The 19,093-nt window shown below is 37.7% G+C and overlaps 1 protein-coding gene across 1 annotated transcript in view; it reads left to right on the forward strand.

Annotated features, from left to right (window-relative positions):
* The window catches only part of WNT9B (Wnt family member 9B), a 35,062-nt gene that overhangs the window by 10,757 nt on the left and 5,212 nt on the right, over window positions 1–19,093 (forward strand). The window contains 1 exon segment of the mRNA XM_003768438.3: window positions 16,208–16,464. Within this exon segment, the coding sequence (XP_003768486.3) occupies window positions 16,208–16,464 (257 nt within the window).

Consider the following 19,093-nt stretch of genomic DNA (forward strand, 5'->3'; position numbering starts at 1 on the left):
CACTTAATCCTGTTTACCTCAGTTTCTTCATCTGACAAATGAACTGGAGAAGAAAATAGCCAATCTCTCTAGGATTTTTACTAAGAAAACTCCAAATTGGGTCATAAAGACACTGACATGACTAAAAGGAATGAACAAGAAAAAATTTATCTTGCTTATTATGTTTTTTCTTCTTTAATCTAAATATCTCTATTTCTTTCTGTTGGTCTTCATGCGGCATGATCTCAAGTCCCTTGCCCATCCTGGTTGTCTACTTCTGAATTGTCATTTATCAATGTCCTCTCTCTAAAATTACCTTTCTCTCTCTGGTATAGGAACTGTGGTTGGGGTGAGTTTATTTCTATGAACCAATTGAAAATGTGAACCAACGAACATATGAATAGAATGGGAATGGTCATCATCAGTGCTCCTAGAAATCAAGCCTAGAACAAGTCAGTAGCATATGAATGCTTCCATCTGTAGGGAGTTAAATAGGAGAGTTTTATCTGTTCATTCCATTTACTCCTTTCAGACAGAGTTCTACTGCTGCCTCTAAGGAGTAAGTGAAGGGAAAGACAGAGATTGTAAAGCTTCTCAAGACCTCCTAAAATATGGCCCATACTTCAGACCTTTCTCATCCAGACATCCAAAACTATTTGTCTTGTATTCCCATTTCATACTAGGAGTATTATAGCTTTAGAACTAGAAGGAAGGGGCCTTAAAAGTCATTGAGTCCAACCCCCTCTCTTTACAGATGGGGAAGCTGAGGCTGAGACATGATAAGTGACTTATTCAAGAAGAATCTGAGACAGAATTTAAACTCAGTTCCTCCTGACTGTAAACCTAGAGCTCTAACCACTGTATCTTGGAGTTGTTCAGGCTTTCCTAGGCCTGTAGCTAATGTTATTTTAATGCTTGCTGAGTTGTTAGCCATTACCCATCTCTAAGGTAACTCTGGTTTTTAACAGGGATCTTCAACCCAGATGCAATATGAAATGAACACAACCCTGGGCTGGGAGCCAAAAACCTCTAGATTTTAACCTCTTCCCTCTCTGTATTTCAGAGGGTCCATCTTAGACTCAGACTAAAGATTAGTCCTTACCCTCATAAAGAGTGCAGTTAAGTAATTAATGCAAAATAATGTGAAATGAGTACAGAGAGAAGTCAAAGCAAAGTATTATGTGGTGTTTGGAGAGGAACTGAAAAGAGGAGATCAGGGAAAGAAGTGCTGGAGGAGGTAATATTTCAGTTGGACTTTGAAGCACCAGTTGAAAACCATCTTGCAGAGGGAGGAGGGAAGACACTCTAGGAATAGGGCACAGTATGAATAAAGACTTGGGAGTGGGGGAGGAGGGAGAATTGGGAGGGAATATAGAACACATGGAAGTGCATAGTACTGAACAATACTTTTGCAGGATTAAGTTATTATATTTCTTTGAATATGGCAAGCCTTAAATGAGCAGAGGAGTGACATGATCAGATGATGCTTAAGGAAGACCACTCTGGCAGTGATATGAAGGATCAACAGACAATATGTCTGCAAAAATTTCAAGACTAGTAATGTTTTGGTATGTAGCAAAGATGTATATGTATGACAATTTTTCAGTATGAACAAAAGCTCTATTGGTTCCCAAATTTCACTGATTTCCCTCTAGAATATGAGTTTTCCATATTACAGGTTCCATTAATATATTTAAACCCTCAAAGTGAAGTTTTAATTAATTTGAGCAACACTAAATTAAATGACCTATCAGATCTCTTTCTTTTCAGCATAATAGAGGAGATAGGATCCTCCTACACTGCTCCTTTCACAGTTCATTCACAGAATGTAGTGATTCATGATGAGATTTTAATGTGTTAACAAGGCATATTATCCTGTGATCCCTTTATGAGGAAGGAACATTTCTCTGATTGAGTCAAGTAAGTAACAATTTAATTGGCAGAGCGAGCAAATTAGGCAAAGTTTCTAAGGGCTTTATTTGGTTAAGTCCTGGATAAATATTAGAGTCCCCACTGGTGTAATTGCTATTAGCAATCAGCTAGAAGACACAATCAACTCTTAGCAAAAACATTTATTAAGATGGCATAGTAAAATTATAGCTAAAAATATTACCCCTATACATTCTCCCACAAACACTCATACGCTCCTGGGAAGAATGGGCTCAAACTTAAAATGTGATGAGAGTGAAGAACATATATAGAATACAAATATGGCAATGGCAGTTTACAATTGCTAATATTTCAGGGCCTGGAAAGTCTTTTTTTCTCTTTGTAGAGTCTTTACAAAATTCAGTTTAGGTTCAATGTCTCAGCTAAGGAGTTGTTCAATTGTTTTTCCCCCAGTAGGTACTCCTTTCAAAAGCTTCGATCTCTTTTTGCTGACAGGACTTAAAATCCTTGAAACTGCTTCCTTCTTCAAATGACTGTCTCTGTTTCTGTTTCAGTCTGGAATATGTCTCTTTTCCCTGCTGGGTACAGTGCCACTTAATAGTCAGGTAGCTCATTTCAAAGTTATATGGCCTATTGGGGAGAAGAAGAGAGAAATTTCCCACTTTCCTCCCAAGCAAGGATCTTTTTCACATACTGACTCACAGGTGTAGGGCTTTCTCCCACTATCTGCTGAAATTCCTCTAGTGTTTAGCAATTTAAAGCCTCTAGGGTCTTGGCTAATTTATTTGCACAGACAATCCCTTTCCTGATTAAATCTGAAAATGTTTAGTCCTCATAAAGGTGTCATTGGATATTCAGTCTTGTTAACATATTAAAATCTCATCCTGTGTGTGACTCTATTATGTGGCTATATCAACTAAGCTTTAAAGGGGGAAAACGGAGAAAAAGTAGTATGTATCACATCCTTTCCGCCTCTAATGACAGGAGTTGGGGACATATGATAGGTCAAGGTGGGAGACTTTTTATTGCTCTTTAAGTCATAATCCTTATATATGGCTACCCCTAAATGGGATAAAAACAGAACCTGATCAAAATCAAAATTGGGCTTTCTGAGAAGACTGACCTGCTTTCAACTTGAGCCTTTTCTCCCCCACTCCCTCCTACCACTGCCAGAGGAAAGAGAGAGAAGGAAGAATGGAGGAAGAGAACCATTTCCTCTGCAGGTGCTAAACTACCCACACTCTAAATACTGAGAGTTGTTGAGATGCAAAATATGTCCATCTGTACGGAACTGCTGAAGTGTTTTGTACATATGCATATTTCTTTATTGATGCTGCTGCATGCAGGATAGGAAAGCAGTTGAGCCTGCTGGCTTTGAGACAAGAAATGGATCTATTCAGCAAGGAACACAAAGCTCACAGCTGGGATAAAGCCCATTTCCCCCCTTTACAACTAGATGGTAGGAGAAGGAAACATAAGAGGATTGAGGGATTGGCAGTGAGGGCCCACATGCCAATCTTGGGCATAAGGGCAAAACCCAGTGACTCTTAAGAAAGTAGTGCGAGGAGCACTGGACTTTTTCTCCTCTTATTAGCCAGGTGATCTTAGGTAAGTCATTTAGCTTGTCTAAACCTCCTATGTAAAATGGATTAAATAATCCTGGTGCTGTTTCATGAGGTTATTAGAAAATTGTTTTGTAAGTGGCAAATGCCATATAAATGTGGACTAAATTATTGTTATTGTCATGATTTTTCTTATAGTGTCAACCCATTTGGGAGATGGAAGGAGGGATTGTAGGGAGAGTATTGACTACCTACTTAGGGAATATAGAGAGGGTGCATTTGGAGTTGGAGAATCCTGGAGGGAATCTAGGCTCTGTTAGTAGCTGTGTGACTTTGAGTAAAACACAACCACTGTCTGGACCTCAATGCCCTCTTCTGCAAATGGAGATCTGTATCTATAGGGTTCCTTCCAATTCTAAAACCTATGCACCAAAACTATTTCCCTTCTGAGCTTATAGATGTTAGTAACTCAAAGGAAACTAGATTTAGACCTGGAAGATAACTTAGAAGTCATCTTTGAGGTGAAGCTCTCTCTATTTTAAATCTAGACTCAGACACTTAACTAGCTGTGTGACCTTAGATAAGTCATTTACCCCTGTTTGCTTCAGTTTTCTCATCTGTAAAATGAGCTGGAGAAGGAAATGGCAAACCACTCTAGTATCTCTTCCAAGAAAACCTTAAATGGATTCACAAAGAGTTAAGCACAACTGAAAGTGTCTGAATAACAACAACAGAACAAAGTTCATTTTATAGTAGAAAAGATAGAAGGAAGGAAGTAGGATTGTGTCTATTATTAATTATGCATAATGCATATTTTAAATAAATAAGTAAACATTTTAAACTTTTATTAGTTTTAATTTCTTATATGGTAAATATTAATAAGTATAAATTACATAAATAGAAAACTCTTTGGGGTTCTTAGTAATGTTTAAAAATGTAAAGAGGTCCTGACACCAAACAAAAATAAAATGGCTCGATTCTAGTAGGTTTCCCTTCCTTGAAGATCTTTAGGCAGAAGTTGGACAATCCTTTGGGTATGTGATAGTGTTGTAGTGTATGGTACAGTGGTTAGAATTTGATGTAAGTGGACTCATCTGCTTGACTTCAAATCTGGCCTCAGACACTTACTAGCTAGGTGAGCATGGGTAAGTCATTTAACCCATTTGCCTCAGTTTCCTCATCTGTAAAATGAGCTGAAGAAGGAAATGGCAAACTACCCTAGTAGTCTCTGCCTGAAATATCCCAAATGAGTTCACAAAAAGTCATACATGACTGAAAAATTACTGAATAACAAAAGTTCAGGAAAGAAACAAAAAGTCAGTCTCTGTCTCTTGATAACCTTACATTCTAATAACAGAAGATAATACACAGAAGGAAATTTTAAAAAGCTCTGGGGAAGAATGAAAGGATGCAGTTCTGAAGTTCAGAAGTCAGGAGCAAAGTCAGGAGGGGAATGAGAGCTGGTTGGTCCAGATCTCTCCACAAAATGGAGGCCCCAGAAGGAAAGAAGGGATTGGCCTGGGATAGTCAAGGGTGAGAAGAATGCATGGATGAGTTAGATATTCCAAGGCAAGATGGCCCTACTCATCTGAGAGAAATTCCAGGATGAGATAGTTGCTAAGGTGTGAGTTTGTTGTCCAGATATAATAAGCAGGGATAGGAGGGGAATGAAGCTAGTAAAATGACTCAATATTGCATAGATAGTACTAAAGATTATGACTTCAAATCCAGTGGTCTTTCCACTGAAATATACTACCTCTCAAAGTAAGAGGAGAATCAAAGACCAGGAAAGGCAATAAGACAGCGAAGGAACAGATGGGACCAGAAGGGGAAAGACCAATAGGAAGAAACCTTCATGAACAAGTGAAAAATTCCTGATAAAAATAGAAATCCATTAGTGGGTTGAGACTCCAGTCTAGTCTAAAGCCCTGACGAGGATCTAACACTAAAACTAGAAATAGAAAGTTTAGAATATATTGCTTAATATTTTTATCAAGGAATTGGATGAAGGCATCCCTTCTGAGCTTTGCATAGCTCAGCTAGGAGAAATATAATAGATGATCTATCACCAGAATCCAAAAAAATCTTGACAGCCCAGAGATAGAAGTTCTTAGAATGTAATACAAAGACAATGGGGGTCTCTGAGTCTTTCAAGAGATCCTTGAAGAAAAAATTGATTTTCATAATAATACTAAGTTATTATTTGCCCTTTGAAATTCTCTCCCCTTTCCAACTATATATCAATGTATATATATTGCTGACCTCCTTTGTTTAGCTGGAAACAAAGGAATCTAGGAGATGTATTTAAGGAGGAAAGTAAGATTGAAAAACTATGGGCTGGGGTAGTCAGGAAGGCTTGATGGAGAAAAAGAGTTTTACAATATGATCTGATGTTTATAGAGCACTTTAAGGTCTACAAAGGGTATACACACATATATACATATATATGTATACACACACACACACACACACACACACACATATATATATATATATATATATATTCATTCTCCCCCTCAAATCCTATAACAACTCTTTGAGGTAAATGTTCTCACCCCATTTTACAGATGAGGAAACTGAAGCATTGAGGATTTAATTGGCTTGCCTAAGATCACATGGTGAGTCCCTGTGGGAGAATTGAAACTCTAGTCTTTGCTGACTCAAAGTCCAGCACTTTAGCCAATTCTTAGGTTTCGGTTAGCCTAAGGGAAAGGAGAACTGACTAGTCAAGTGAAACCTGTGAGGTGACTTAAATTTTAAGTCTTACCAAGATAGAAGAAGTGAGCCTCTCTCCCTCCAGGCACCTATAATCTCTTGGGGGTTTGGGTAGCAGGAGCCCCCTATCTCAAAGGGGAATGTGGTAAGGATAAGTTATTGGTTCTTCCTGTTCTGGGGGGGGGGGCAGCCACTTTGGAGCCGCTTCCCAGACTAGGGGGTGAGGGGCAGACCTAGATTTTGGAGATGAAAGCACACTGTGAATGCTTTCTATGCAAATCAGCCCCAGTAGAGGAAGCCTGTTATCTGGAGCATCTAATGGGTGTTTTTTAGCCCACTGGGCCCAGGCATTAAGCTCCGGACACAACAAGGAGGCTTTACTAGTTTCTGGGTGTCAGCCCATGGCTGGCATGGGATCTAATGCCAGGCAAAGCTTCTAGGCCCTCCTGACATGACCTGCACCTGTGAGAACCATTGCCTTGGTCCCCTTCCAACTAATCTCCTACCTCCTGGGAAGTCCTCAGCAGGGATACTCTAAGGACTCTAGGATAATATTTCTTAAAGTGTGGTCCAGGGATGCCCAAGGGTCTGGAAGACTCCTGTCTATAAGGTCAAAACTATTTTCATAATAATACTAAGTAATTATAATACACATAATTATATAATATTATAAATATATACTACATAGTAATACTAAGACAGCTCAATTTCTAATATGAAAAATACCAATAATTGGGCAACTAGGTGATGCAGTGGATAGAGCATCAGGTCTAGAGTTGAGAAGACTCAGCTTCCTGAGTTCAAATATGATCTCACATTTACTAATTGTGTTATCCTGGGCAAACCACTTAACTCTATTTGTCTCAGTTTCCTCATCTGTAAAATGAGCTGGAATAGAAAATGGCAAACCATTCCATTATCTTTGCCAAGAAAAATCCAAGTGGGATCGCAAAGAGTTGGACATGATGAAATGATTCAACAACAATAAAAGGGGCTTGAGATCAGAACTTGTCTAGGGGAGAGTCCCAGTTAACCTGGCTCAGGTACCTAGAAGTTTTGGAGCTAGCTAAAAGATGACAAAGTCTACAAGGTCCTTTTTGCTATCTTAGTTTTCAACTTAATGGATACTATGAAAGATAAGTGGACTTGGAGAGATAAAGAATAGATTAAAATATTTGAATCAACTTAAATGATTTCAAATTCTATCTCAGATACTATGTGACCTACAGTAACTCAACCTCTCTCCATCCCAATTTCTCCATCTGTAAAATGCAAATAATAACACCTACCACACAGGATTGTTGTGAGGATCAAATGAGACAATATGTAAAGAATTTTAATATTATTATTGCTTATAATAATACCTACTATGTGCAAATACCTACTAGTGGTCAATGCAAGAGACCCTTTTTTGTGTTAGGTAGTTTTCATTGGATTGCTCCATTCTTTATGCACTCATAATCAAAGTAATTACATCATTCAGATTTTTAAATATTTGGTAGAACCTTTGGTCAGTTGCAAAGGCTCCAAGCCCATCTCCAAAAATTCTTCCAAGAGTCAGGGTGGTTTTAGGGGCATTTTTTTTTGGCCCATCTCTCCTTTCCCAACCACTCTATCCTCTAGAATTTGGGGCTGCTTTAAGAAGACAATCAACCAATTGAAGGCCCAGAGAAATTAAAAAACCAACTGTTGTCCACTTGAGGCAACATAATGTTTGGACTTCTCTTTCTGTAGCCTTTCCAAGCCCTGTTCCTATCTCTCTCCCAATAGAGCAGAAAAAGGTTACTCTGGGGAGGCCTCTGGAGAAATAGACAGTATTAAGGGATGTGGGGAGAGAGTGAATAAAAAGAGAAAGTCAAGATAAAAATGGAAAGCTGGCACAAGATGAAAATTGGGGGAAATAGAGATTTGGGAAGGAGGCTGTCTTCTCTATTTAGGGGAGAGAGGTGTTCAAAGGGAGCTGTTCAGATTCAAAACTGATGGGATATCTAAGAACCAGGATTACTTCCAGCATAGGTGACAACCTGAATCCTTGGGGATTATGGAATGGGAAGAGGGTCACTGCCTGGACTGGGAAAACCACATAACCAGCTGAATTAGCAGGGTTGATTTCTTACGTCAGGGAATAAATCACTGAGCAGGACTGAACAAGACAGACTGGAACTCAGATTTGGGTCCAATAATTTAGATCTTGAAGAGTACATAAAGTCTCTCATAACCAAGGGAAAAAATTAACAAGTTCATGAACCTCTGAAAGTTAATTGTTTACCTAATAGCTTCTAACTTAATAATAATAGTTTACAAAATATATACATTTTAGAATGCCGTTTCCTCAGAACAGGGATGTCTGATATACAGAATTAAATGAAGCTTAATGGGTCATAGGGAGAAACCAGCAAATGAACTGATAAAGGATCTTTGATTTACCATAAAAATTGTAGGAAACCATTATAAGGGCTTATGCTTTTAGTAAATAATTCTATTATTTGAATTTACATATCCTATGTTCAGTCACTTTGTGTAATAGTATAATGTTTAGCAACAAATAGACATCAGTAATAAAAGCAATTCCCAAAAGGAAAAAAAAAGCAGCCCAATGAGGTATTCAGTATAAATATGTATAGCTTCTTTTTACAGATGAGGAAATTGAGAATTAAGTGATTTAATTCATGGATTACAGTTCATGTGATTATAGTTGGTCATTAAAAGTTAGTTTGCAAACATATTTGAATGCATAAGTTTTAATTTCCCTTATTTGATAATTATTCCCTGTGTGACAGGGCAGCTAGGTGGTACACTGGATAGAGTATTAGATCTGAAGGCAAGAAGACTCATCTTCCTGAGTTCAAATCTGGCCACAGACACTAGCTGTGTGACTCTGGCCAAGTCACTTAACCCTGTTTGTCTCAGTTTCCTCATCATTAAATTAACTGGAGAAGAAAATGGCAAGTCATTCTAATATCTTTGCCAACAAAACCCCAAAGGGAGTCATGAAGAATCAGACATGACTTAAAAATGACTGAACAACTCTGGCCAAATCAACTAAGCTATCTTAGACCTCACGAATGAGTAAATATAAGATGAGGAGATTGGACTATATGAGGCCCCTTTCAGTTCCAAATCTATGAACTATGGGGAACTCAGTCAGTTTGTTTTTATACTAACACTCAAATAAGATTATTGAAATGGGGGGCAGGCACAGGGGAAATGTGACCTGGTTAGAAATAGGGCCCAGATGGAAGGCTGGAGAACCAGTGAGGGTGGGTTTTGGGAGTAGGAGGGAAATTGTCTTCTCTGTTATATTTTCTTACTTCATCCAAGAATCGGGTGCAAGATCAGTTGGATGGAATGTGTAACAAATCTAGAATGCCAGGGTCCAGGACCTTTACACTAATACTTAGTAATTGGTAATGGTGTTAAGCAAGTTGATTCTCTATAACAGCTTTTGCCTTAATCTCCCTCCCTAAGGGAAAGCTCTTCTGGGCAACTGGCAGAGCAGGGGCCAAGTATCTCCTGAGGCCTCTGTCCGGTTGGTTGCCTTTGTTGATCATTAAGGGCTACTAGACATCATTATTGCTAATAAAATTAACTCACTTTTTATTGGACTCCTACGGTCAGTCACAGGAGTTCCACTTAATTTAGTAAATGACAGATATTTGTTTAAGAGCTTCTTTAAAACCTGAACATAGATTTTCTTGTTGACAGCTTAAGATTTAGGATTTCTAAGTACAATTTGACTTATTTTTATTTTTGTTTTCTTTTTTAAAAATTATTTCATTGGTGCTCTTTATTTTAACATCCCTATCCAATACTATTTCTATAGTTAGGAATATGAATTCCTAACTCCCCCTTATCTATAACATTATGAGATATCTCTCATAACAAAAAAGTACAATTAAGCAAAATGAATCAGCACATTGATCTGAGCTGACCATGTAAACCCAATTCTACCCTTATCATCTACTATTTCTCTGCCAAGGAAAGAAACAAACATTAATTAAGCATCTACTCTAAGCCAAGCACTAGGCCAAATGCTTTACAAATATCATCTCATTTGATTCTCACAACAACCCTTCTTGGTAGATATTATCCTCATTTTACAGATGAGTAAACTGAGGCAGATACTGATTACATAGCTATTGTCTGAAGCTAAATTTGAACTCAAGTCTGCTTGACTTCAGGTCTATTGTCCACTTAGCTATTTACAACACATGACCAATTCTATATCTATAGTTCACCGCCTCTCTGCCAAAAGGAGTGAAATATATTTCATTGACTGTCTTCTGATGTTACACTAATTCACCAACAGTTTTGATCTATGAGCATATAAAGATACATATGAAATGCATAATCCATACAGAATAATAGTTTGGCTAGACATAAGAGAAATTCAAAATTTGGATAAGACACAAAGGTTGCTTTTTCTAGTTTTTATTTATTTATAAATAATATTGTGATGGATAGCATTTTCCATCACAAGTCCTTTGAAATTATCTTAGGTCATTGTATTGATCAGAATAGCTAAGTCATTCATAACTGATCATTATACAATATTAATGTTATTATATACAATATTTTCTTGGTAATGTTCACTTCACTTTAGATTTGTTCATACAACTCTTCTCAGGTTTTTCTGAAAGTATTCTGCTTGTCATTTTTTTTAATAGCACAATAGTATTCTATCACATTCATATACCACAACTTGTTCAGCAATTCCCCAATTCATGAATATCCCCTCAATTTTCAGTTCTTTGCCACCACAAAAAAGAAGTGCTATAAACATTTTTGTACATATAAGTTTTTTTTCCCACTTTTTATGATTTCTTTGAGATGCAGACCTACTAATGATATTGCTGGATCAAAGGGTATGCACAGTTTTATAGCCCTTTGGACCTAGTTTTAAATTGCTCTCCAAAAATGGTTGGATCAGTTCACAACTCCACCAATGGTGCATTAGAGACACAAAGGTTGTTAAGCTAACCATTGGATGTAGGAATGGAAGGTAAGACTCATAAGGCTAATTCTTCAAGCTTTATACTTCTTTTCACAATTCTGGTGCTAGGTGTTAAATCAGGACACTACAGAACATTATTTTCTTCTGTATTAATACAGTTTTTCTTCCAAGTTTCTAAGCATAGCAGAAAGGGAAAGGTTTTTTCTTTTACAGAGAAGAAGCTGGGTCCATAAAAAAAGAAGATATGTCAATAGTATATCTTCCCTTCTGGGTGTGACTTTCAGGGCTCAAGGTAGGGAAGGGGAGCTTGTATAGAAGGGAATGCCATGAACTCATGTCCTCTCACTGGATTTCCTCTGGAACTGTGCTCCTGGATTGCACAACTTCATGGTCCCTTCAGCTTCTCAGTTGCCTCAGAATCATCTGAGCCACAGCCCAATGTGCATAAGGGACAAACTCTTAAAACAAGGTAAAGGCCTTAGAGGTCATCTAAGTCCTACCCCTATTTGAATCACAAATTCTCTCTTCAAAGATGGGGATGCAGCCTATTCATAGCCCACTTTCTATGCTGGAAATTAATCTCCTCAGCAGTTCAGTTGAAGTGGGTACCAGTCAGTTGAGGTGAACCATGGCTTTTACTGGGGATCAGGGGAAGATCAAGCAAGAATCCTGAAACTCTGAAGGTTTTCTGCCAGGTTTCAGGGAAGAGTTTTGGTTTGGACAGCAGTGGACTGGAAATTTACCCATTGGCCCCCAGCTTAATTATTAGCCAGCTCCTTCCCTCCCCTCAGGTTGGGATTGCCGCCCAGGGCCACGGCTGGCTGGGATGGAGTCCGATAGGATCTGTCCCTGCTTGGTGGTTTTAGAGATTAGCTCCCCACTGAGTTGGCTGCACCTGGTAGATTCCATCCATGGGAGTTCTCTGAAGGTACCTGAATGGGGGTGGACTTGTCCTACACCTGCCTGTGGGGCTTTCTGCATTATGTCCTGCAGAGAAGGTGGCCATTCAACAAGTCAGTCTTAGTTGAGGAAGGTCAGAACCAGCCTGGAGCTTGGTCGTCCATTCCTTTGGATCTTTGCCCCACTGTTAAGAAAGTGGCTTAAAGGTTATGGGAAGACACTTGAAGTGGCTGAAAAGTAAGGCTGTTTCATTGCTTTCCAGAAACTGCTCAAGGAAGGAGGAAATATATCTTGGCTTTGGAGTCCCATGGGTTCCTAGTTTGGATGACTTGGCTTCAGGAACAGACCTTGTTAATCTTATTTTAGTTAATTTTATTAATTTCTTGATTCAATAAATGCCTCTACTGAGTATCTATTATATACACAAGATATTTCAAAATATGGGGCAGCTAGGTTGTAGTGAGCCTCAAGTCAAGAAAACTCTTTGTGAGTTCAAATCTGATCTCAAATACTTACTAGCTGTGTGACCCTGGGCAAGTCACTTCACCCTGTGTGCCTCAGTTTCCTCACATATAAAGTGAGCTAGAGAAGGAAATGACAGACTACTTTAATATCTTTGCCAAGAAAACCCCAAAATGGGGTCGCAAAGAGTCAGACACAACCGATAATGGTCATTGCAGAAGTTCAGAGAAGCAAGAGGTAGTCACTGTGGGGTCAGAAAGACCTTCAGTGAGGAGATGGGACTGGAAACATTTATAAGGTTTGGATAGTTTGAGCAAAGGCAGGGAGAAATGTGTGAGGAAAGGAGCAAAGCTGGGGATAGGGAAGCTATGTTTATGGAACAGTAAAGACTTATCTAGGTGAACTCTTATTAATGTATGAGGGTGTACGGGGAGGTAATCCTAGTAAGGTATCGGGGAACCACACTATGGAGGGCTTCAGATGCCATGCCAAGGATTTTGGCTTATATTATAGACTTTGAAGGACTTGGGCAGATAAAGGATGTGATGATAGAAGCTGGGTTTAAAAAGATTAATCCAGCTGAAGATTGTGGGGAATGAAGGAAGGAGAAAAAAGCTGCAGATTTCCTCAGGGAACTGGCCCTATAGAGCAGTGGTTCTTGGGGTAGGGTCTAGGGGACTGGAACCCTCCCATAATTAATGTCTTATTGAGTGTCTAGGGAGAAAGAGAGAGCAAGGAATGGTGCTGGTGGAGTAAATGAAGAAGAATTTTTTTTTTACACAGAGCAATTTTACATTTTTTTATATTTATGGTTTTTATATAGCCTTACAGACAGCTAGGTGACATACAATATAGACTTAAAGTCAGGGTAACCTGAGCTTGTGTTCTCCTTCAGATATTACCAGCTGCGTGATATGGGTCTCAATCATTTAATCCTTCTCAGCCTCTGTCTCCTCCTCTATAAAATGGGAGTGCTCTTAGCAGTACTTTACAAAGTTGTTTGAAGGATCAAATGAGATGACATTTAAAGTTTTGCAAATCTTAAAGGACATTATAAGTGCTATTATCATCATTATATCAATAAATACCCATTGCAACTGCAATATTCCTTTATTCAAATCTTGCATAAAGCACAATGGGATCATCCCATCTCTCTTCTTTAGATCAAGGTGAGGTATAAAGGGTATAAGATATATAATATATTCCCTAGCTATAAAGGGAAGGCACAGCCTCCCTATAGGAGACTACAGTTGAGGTTCTAGACTCTCTCGATGACATGACAGAATCAGGTGGAGTTGGCTAAAGTTAGCTAGTTGCTCCCTCCAGAGTTTTTTGACTTTTGAGGATAAGGAGTAGAGGATAACAGTAGATCTCCACAGGTGTCTTATTAATATGACTGGTGGGCGGCTAAGGGGAAGGGGACCAGGAGTCAGAAATACTCAATTCAAACTATGCCCCAAATACTTAACCATCTGTGAGACTTTGAGTTTCCTCATCTGTAAAATGAAAGTAATAATAATAATACCCACTCCACACCCTCCAAGTTTGTTGTGAGGATCATTGAGATAAAATTTGTAAAGCACTTTGCAAATTTTTAAATGCTATATAAATGCTAATTATCATTGTTATTAATAATATTATTGAAAGTCTTGCAAAGCACTGCCATAGAAAAACAGCATAGAGAATTTCATGAGCCTAGGTCCCAGTTCCTTCCTTAATATGTCCAAGCTGTCTTTTAGCACCAGGCCATACATAGCTGGACAGAGGTCCCATAGCACCCCTATGGTCATTGGAACCAGCAATAAAAACTCTCAGAATGCTCCTTGAAGGAAGGAGAGGAATTCCCTGGGAGAACCTACTTCCATCTCCCACCTGTATTGCTGCCTAATCTCCTCTCTCTGTCCATCAGCCTCATTTAAAAGATCAATGCCTTTTCAGAGAACCTTTGGTTTTTTAAAATATAGTCAAGTTTTGCAAAAGGATCGATGGAATGAAAACTGGGTATTCAAAAGCCTCAGGCAACCAAGGATAAAATCCGTGTAAAAGTAAAAGGAGGAAGAACTGAGCTGCCTGTCTGCACATACAATCTCATCCTAGGTCCTGTTCTTGCAGTCTTGCTTTCAATATCCTGAGGACTCATTTTCTATTGTGATAGCCCCAGGAATGGGAAGAGATAATGACAGCTTACAAGGGTATAGATTTGGCTCCCCTTCTAGGCCTTTCCTTGGCCAGTCTAGACCTTTCCCCCATTGCTATAGGATCTTTTGCCCAATTTATTTTATACTTTTCCAATATTTTGTAGCAGAAGAAAGGAACAGGCTGAAACTCTTAAGTTTATCAATTCAATTATCACTGTATGATCAACATTGTGCTAGGCATTGGGGAGAGAAGGGAGAGGAAAAAGATTAGAAGATAGATACAAGTAATCAAAGATCCTAGCTGGGGAACACAAGCAATGATTATGCAATTAAAAGTCTTAAAACTAAACTTATCACCAGTCTTAAAGAAATAGTCTCCTTTTCCCCTAAGCGCCTTATATTCATTCTTACTATTCCTACTTATGTTTGATTCTCCACTTGTTATCCTATTTATACTTATACTCTGATATGCTGCAAAAATCTTGGATTCAGTGGATTTGAAACACAACTTATCAGTTCTGAAAGGGCCTTTAGAGATAATCTGGAAAAAAACTGAAGTCTAGAAAAAAAGGAAATGATGCAGCTAATTATTGATAGAGCCAGAATTGGAACCCAGGTCAGTGGATTCCCATTCCAGAATTTTTTCCACTTGTCTCTCATAACTTCATCACTTTATGACTAATCATAGTCACTCTGGATTTCAATCCCAATCTGATCTCAATGAGAAGGATCAGTTTCAGTTAGTGTTCTGGTTCCATCTCTACAATCAAGATGTGCCCTTACATAGATCATCGTCACTTCCTAAACCTCAGTCTGCTCATCTGTTCAATGGGGAGACATTGTGAAATGGAAAGAATCAAAATGAATGCAACCATTTACGGGAAAGGAATTAGACAACAACTGTGCAACATTGAAAAAGGCCTCAAGAGACTAGACTGCAAAGGATTAGTACTTTGAGAAGCAACAGAACATTGGTTCTGAGACTTACTCTTTGGGAAGTCTGTTCCATCTCAGTCATGATAATATTTTAGGAGGCTGAACTTGTGCTTTCATCAGTATAAGAAACTCATCATGGAATCTCTTCCAATGCATACTGTCAACTCATCTGCAAATTATAGTCTTAGCAGATTGTCTCAGGTACAAAGGGTTAATAATCATTAAGCTCATAGGTGCCAAAAGAAGGAATTTGACTTCAAGACTAATTCTCTATATTACACTCTGTACTCATAATACTGACACTCCACATTTATATAATTTTTAGGCCTAAATAGTATTACTCTCCCCACTGTAAGCCTAAGTATTATCTGTATTTTATTAGTCAATTAATTAGTATTGGGTATTATTAGTAATTCTAAGTATTATTAGTCCATTCTACCTATATATACACATACATTTTTCATAGAGAAAATTTATGCTTCAGCAAGACATAATGACTTATCCAAGTCTATGCAGCTTAGAAGTGGCAAGAGAGGGAATCAAACTCATGCACCAAGGCTCTTTCTACAAGGCCACCATGGCTCAATGTCCCCAGACTGGTGCCATTCCATTAGTTCCCTTTTCCTCTTGAGAGTTAATCAAACTTTTTTTTCTTCCCTGGCTCCCACTAGCCTGACAGGAAGAGAAGCTCTAACTCCTTTCCCTGGACTGGGTTCAGCCACGGCTCCCCTGCAAAGCAGAGCCCACCTGAAACAGTGTGACCTGTTAAAACTTTCCCGCAAGCAAAAGCAATTATGTCGGCGAGAGCCAGGCCTAGCTGAGACCCTGTACGATGCTGTGCACCTGGGTGTCCTTGAGTGCCAGGCCCAATTCCGCCATGAGCGCTGGAACTGTAGTCTGGAGGGGAGAACAGCGCTCCTAAAAAGAGGTATGTGCTTCCTTCAGCCTATCAAGAGCCTTGTATCTAGTCATAATCTAAGTGCTAAAGATCTACATGAAGTCTGTAAAAACATGGTCCCTGCCCTCAAGGAAGTCATATTCTAATGGGGAAAAGCCCTGCAAAAACTATGTAATATAACACATAGATATATCTATATAACAAAATATTTTATAATACTTATAAGAATTATATTATTATAATATAACATTATGCATTGTAATATAGTAATTATTATATTACTTTAAGGCTGCTTATTGTTGAGCTCTTTCTGGGCTTCTGTTTTCTTCTCTGAAAAATGAGTGTTTTGGGGGGATAATAACATTTGGATTTGTAATATTATATAATTATGTTGTTTAATGTCATATATATGTTGCTTTAAATAGTTATTTGTAGCTATATAAATGTGCTATACATCTATTATATGTATACATGGATATATATTGTATACATATACACATGTTTGTGTATATGACTTTGGATAAATCCTTTCCCTTCTCTTCAGTTTTCTCCTCTGTTGGACCAGATTGTCTCTAAAGACCCTTATAACTTTGATATGCTATGATTCCAGTTCAGCAAATCTCAGTTCAATAATTTTTTTTCAGGATACCAAAGTATCAATTAAGTGGAATAATAACAATAATACAAATATAAATAATAGCAATTAAGTGAAATAATGGTAAGAATGAGAATGATAGGCATAGACAACAAAGAAAACCGACCGCATATGTGTATGTAAATATATCTGTAGATATATGTATGTATTTACATAATACAATAAATATAATATACATGCACATATAAAACATATGTATATGACACCTATAATAAGTTTATTTATATATAAAAATATACATAGTTACATTTATTTGATAAATATTTATTAAGTGCTTCCAGGCACTGTGCTAAGCACTATACAAAAAGAGGCAAAAGATAATCCCTGCCCCTTAGGAATTCGCATTTAATGGCTGAGACAACATGCATACAGACCTATATAAAGCAAATTATATATTGTATGAATAGTAAATCATTTAAAAAGGGGAAAGCACTAGAACTAAGTGGGATTATAAAAGGCTTCCTGTAGAATGTAGAATATAACATATATTTTACAAATAGAAAGTAATCTCAGAGTGACTCCTTTTTTCTCCCTAAATCTCTTAATTATTTTTTAATTTTTAAAAATTCTGAGCCTAAATACCCATAAAACAAGCATTTCTCTGCATGAACACAAAAAGACAATTGCATATGAAACTGTGAATCCTCATCACTTAGTATTTTAAAAGTATGTAATAAAGTCCATGTTAATTTCAAAACTACCCTGTTAATCTGTGCTTCCTTCTGAATTTTCTATTCCTCTCTGCATTTAAAAAAAGTTTTCAGTTTTCTTCTTTTTTACATCACTATTGCTAATTCCTCACTCCAGTTAAAAAGCAAAGAAAAATAATAGTCACTTGTGACAAATAAATATAGTCAAGTAAGACAAATACAGAATGATCATTTCAAAAAATGTGTTTCCTTCTGTACCTTAAATCTGTTACCTCTCAGAGAGAAGATCCATGAGTTATTCACTATGGGTCCTCTGGAGACATGGCTGTATATTGCTTTGGTCAGAGTTCTTAAGTCTTTCAAAGATATTTTTGATTACATTGTTGTTGTCCTTGTATATTTTGTTCTCCCAGTTCTACTCACAACTTTCTGTATCAGTTCATGTTACCCAAGATTCTCTAAAATTTTCTTTTTATCATTTCTTATAAGAGAACAATAGATTCCCTATCTTCCTTGCTTGTTTCTTTGCATGCAATATATTTTTATACCAAAAGGGTATGTGAGGGTGGATGTGGGTATATGTGTATCTCTGCATGTGGGGGTCTATGTTTGTGTTTGACTCTTCTTCAGTTCAGAGAAGATGATATTCATCTTATGCCAGTTGCTTTACTTCTCCCTCTATGTATGTACATTTTTCTTCCCTTATATTCTATTTGCTATTATGAGAAATAGTAAATTCCAACTTTAATTTCTTCCTTTTTATAATAGCATATTCTTTTTACACTCCCACTTTCCTTTACCATTCCTCTCTTAAAATCCTCAGAACAGAACCAATCCCTGCCCCAGTTCTTCTGTTTTTCTTATATAACTCCCTGAACACCCTTTAAAATACTAGAGTTCTAGAGACACTTGTTTCTTCTCCCTTACTAGTAGCACTACATCATTATATATAACCCCAGTTACTTTCAAACTTGCTCACATATAGTTATTAACTTTGTGTGTTTTCATTAGTTTTCTTTTCCATCAAAGGTCCATTTTTTCTCCTCTAGGATGACTTGAGGTTATCTGTCCAGTAGGATCATATTTAGATCATTGTGTTCAGTTCTAGAGGCCACAATTTAATAAAGACACTGATAAGCTGGAGGGCAACCAAGATAGGGAAGGCTCTTAAGTCCTTATATGAAGATCAGCGAAAGGAATTTGGAATATATACCTTGAAGAAGAAAAGATGAGAGGGACATGATATTAATCTTGACATATTTGAAGGGCCATCATACAGTCACCAGTCAGATTGCACATGGAAGAGTTGGTGACTTCAAATCTCAAGAACATCAGAGTCAAAGTAGAAGTCAGA

Source organism: Sarcophilus harrisii, chromosome 4 (genome assembly GCF_902635505.1).
Source record: "Sarcophilus harrisii chromosome 4, mSarHar1.11, whole genome shotgun sequence".
Taxonomy (NCBI): domain Eukaryota; kingdom Metazoa; phylum Chordata; class Mammalia; order Dasyuromorphia; family Dasyuridae; genus Sarcophilus; species Sarcophilus harrisii.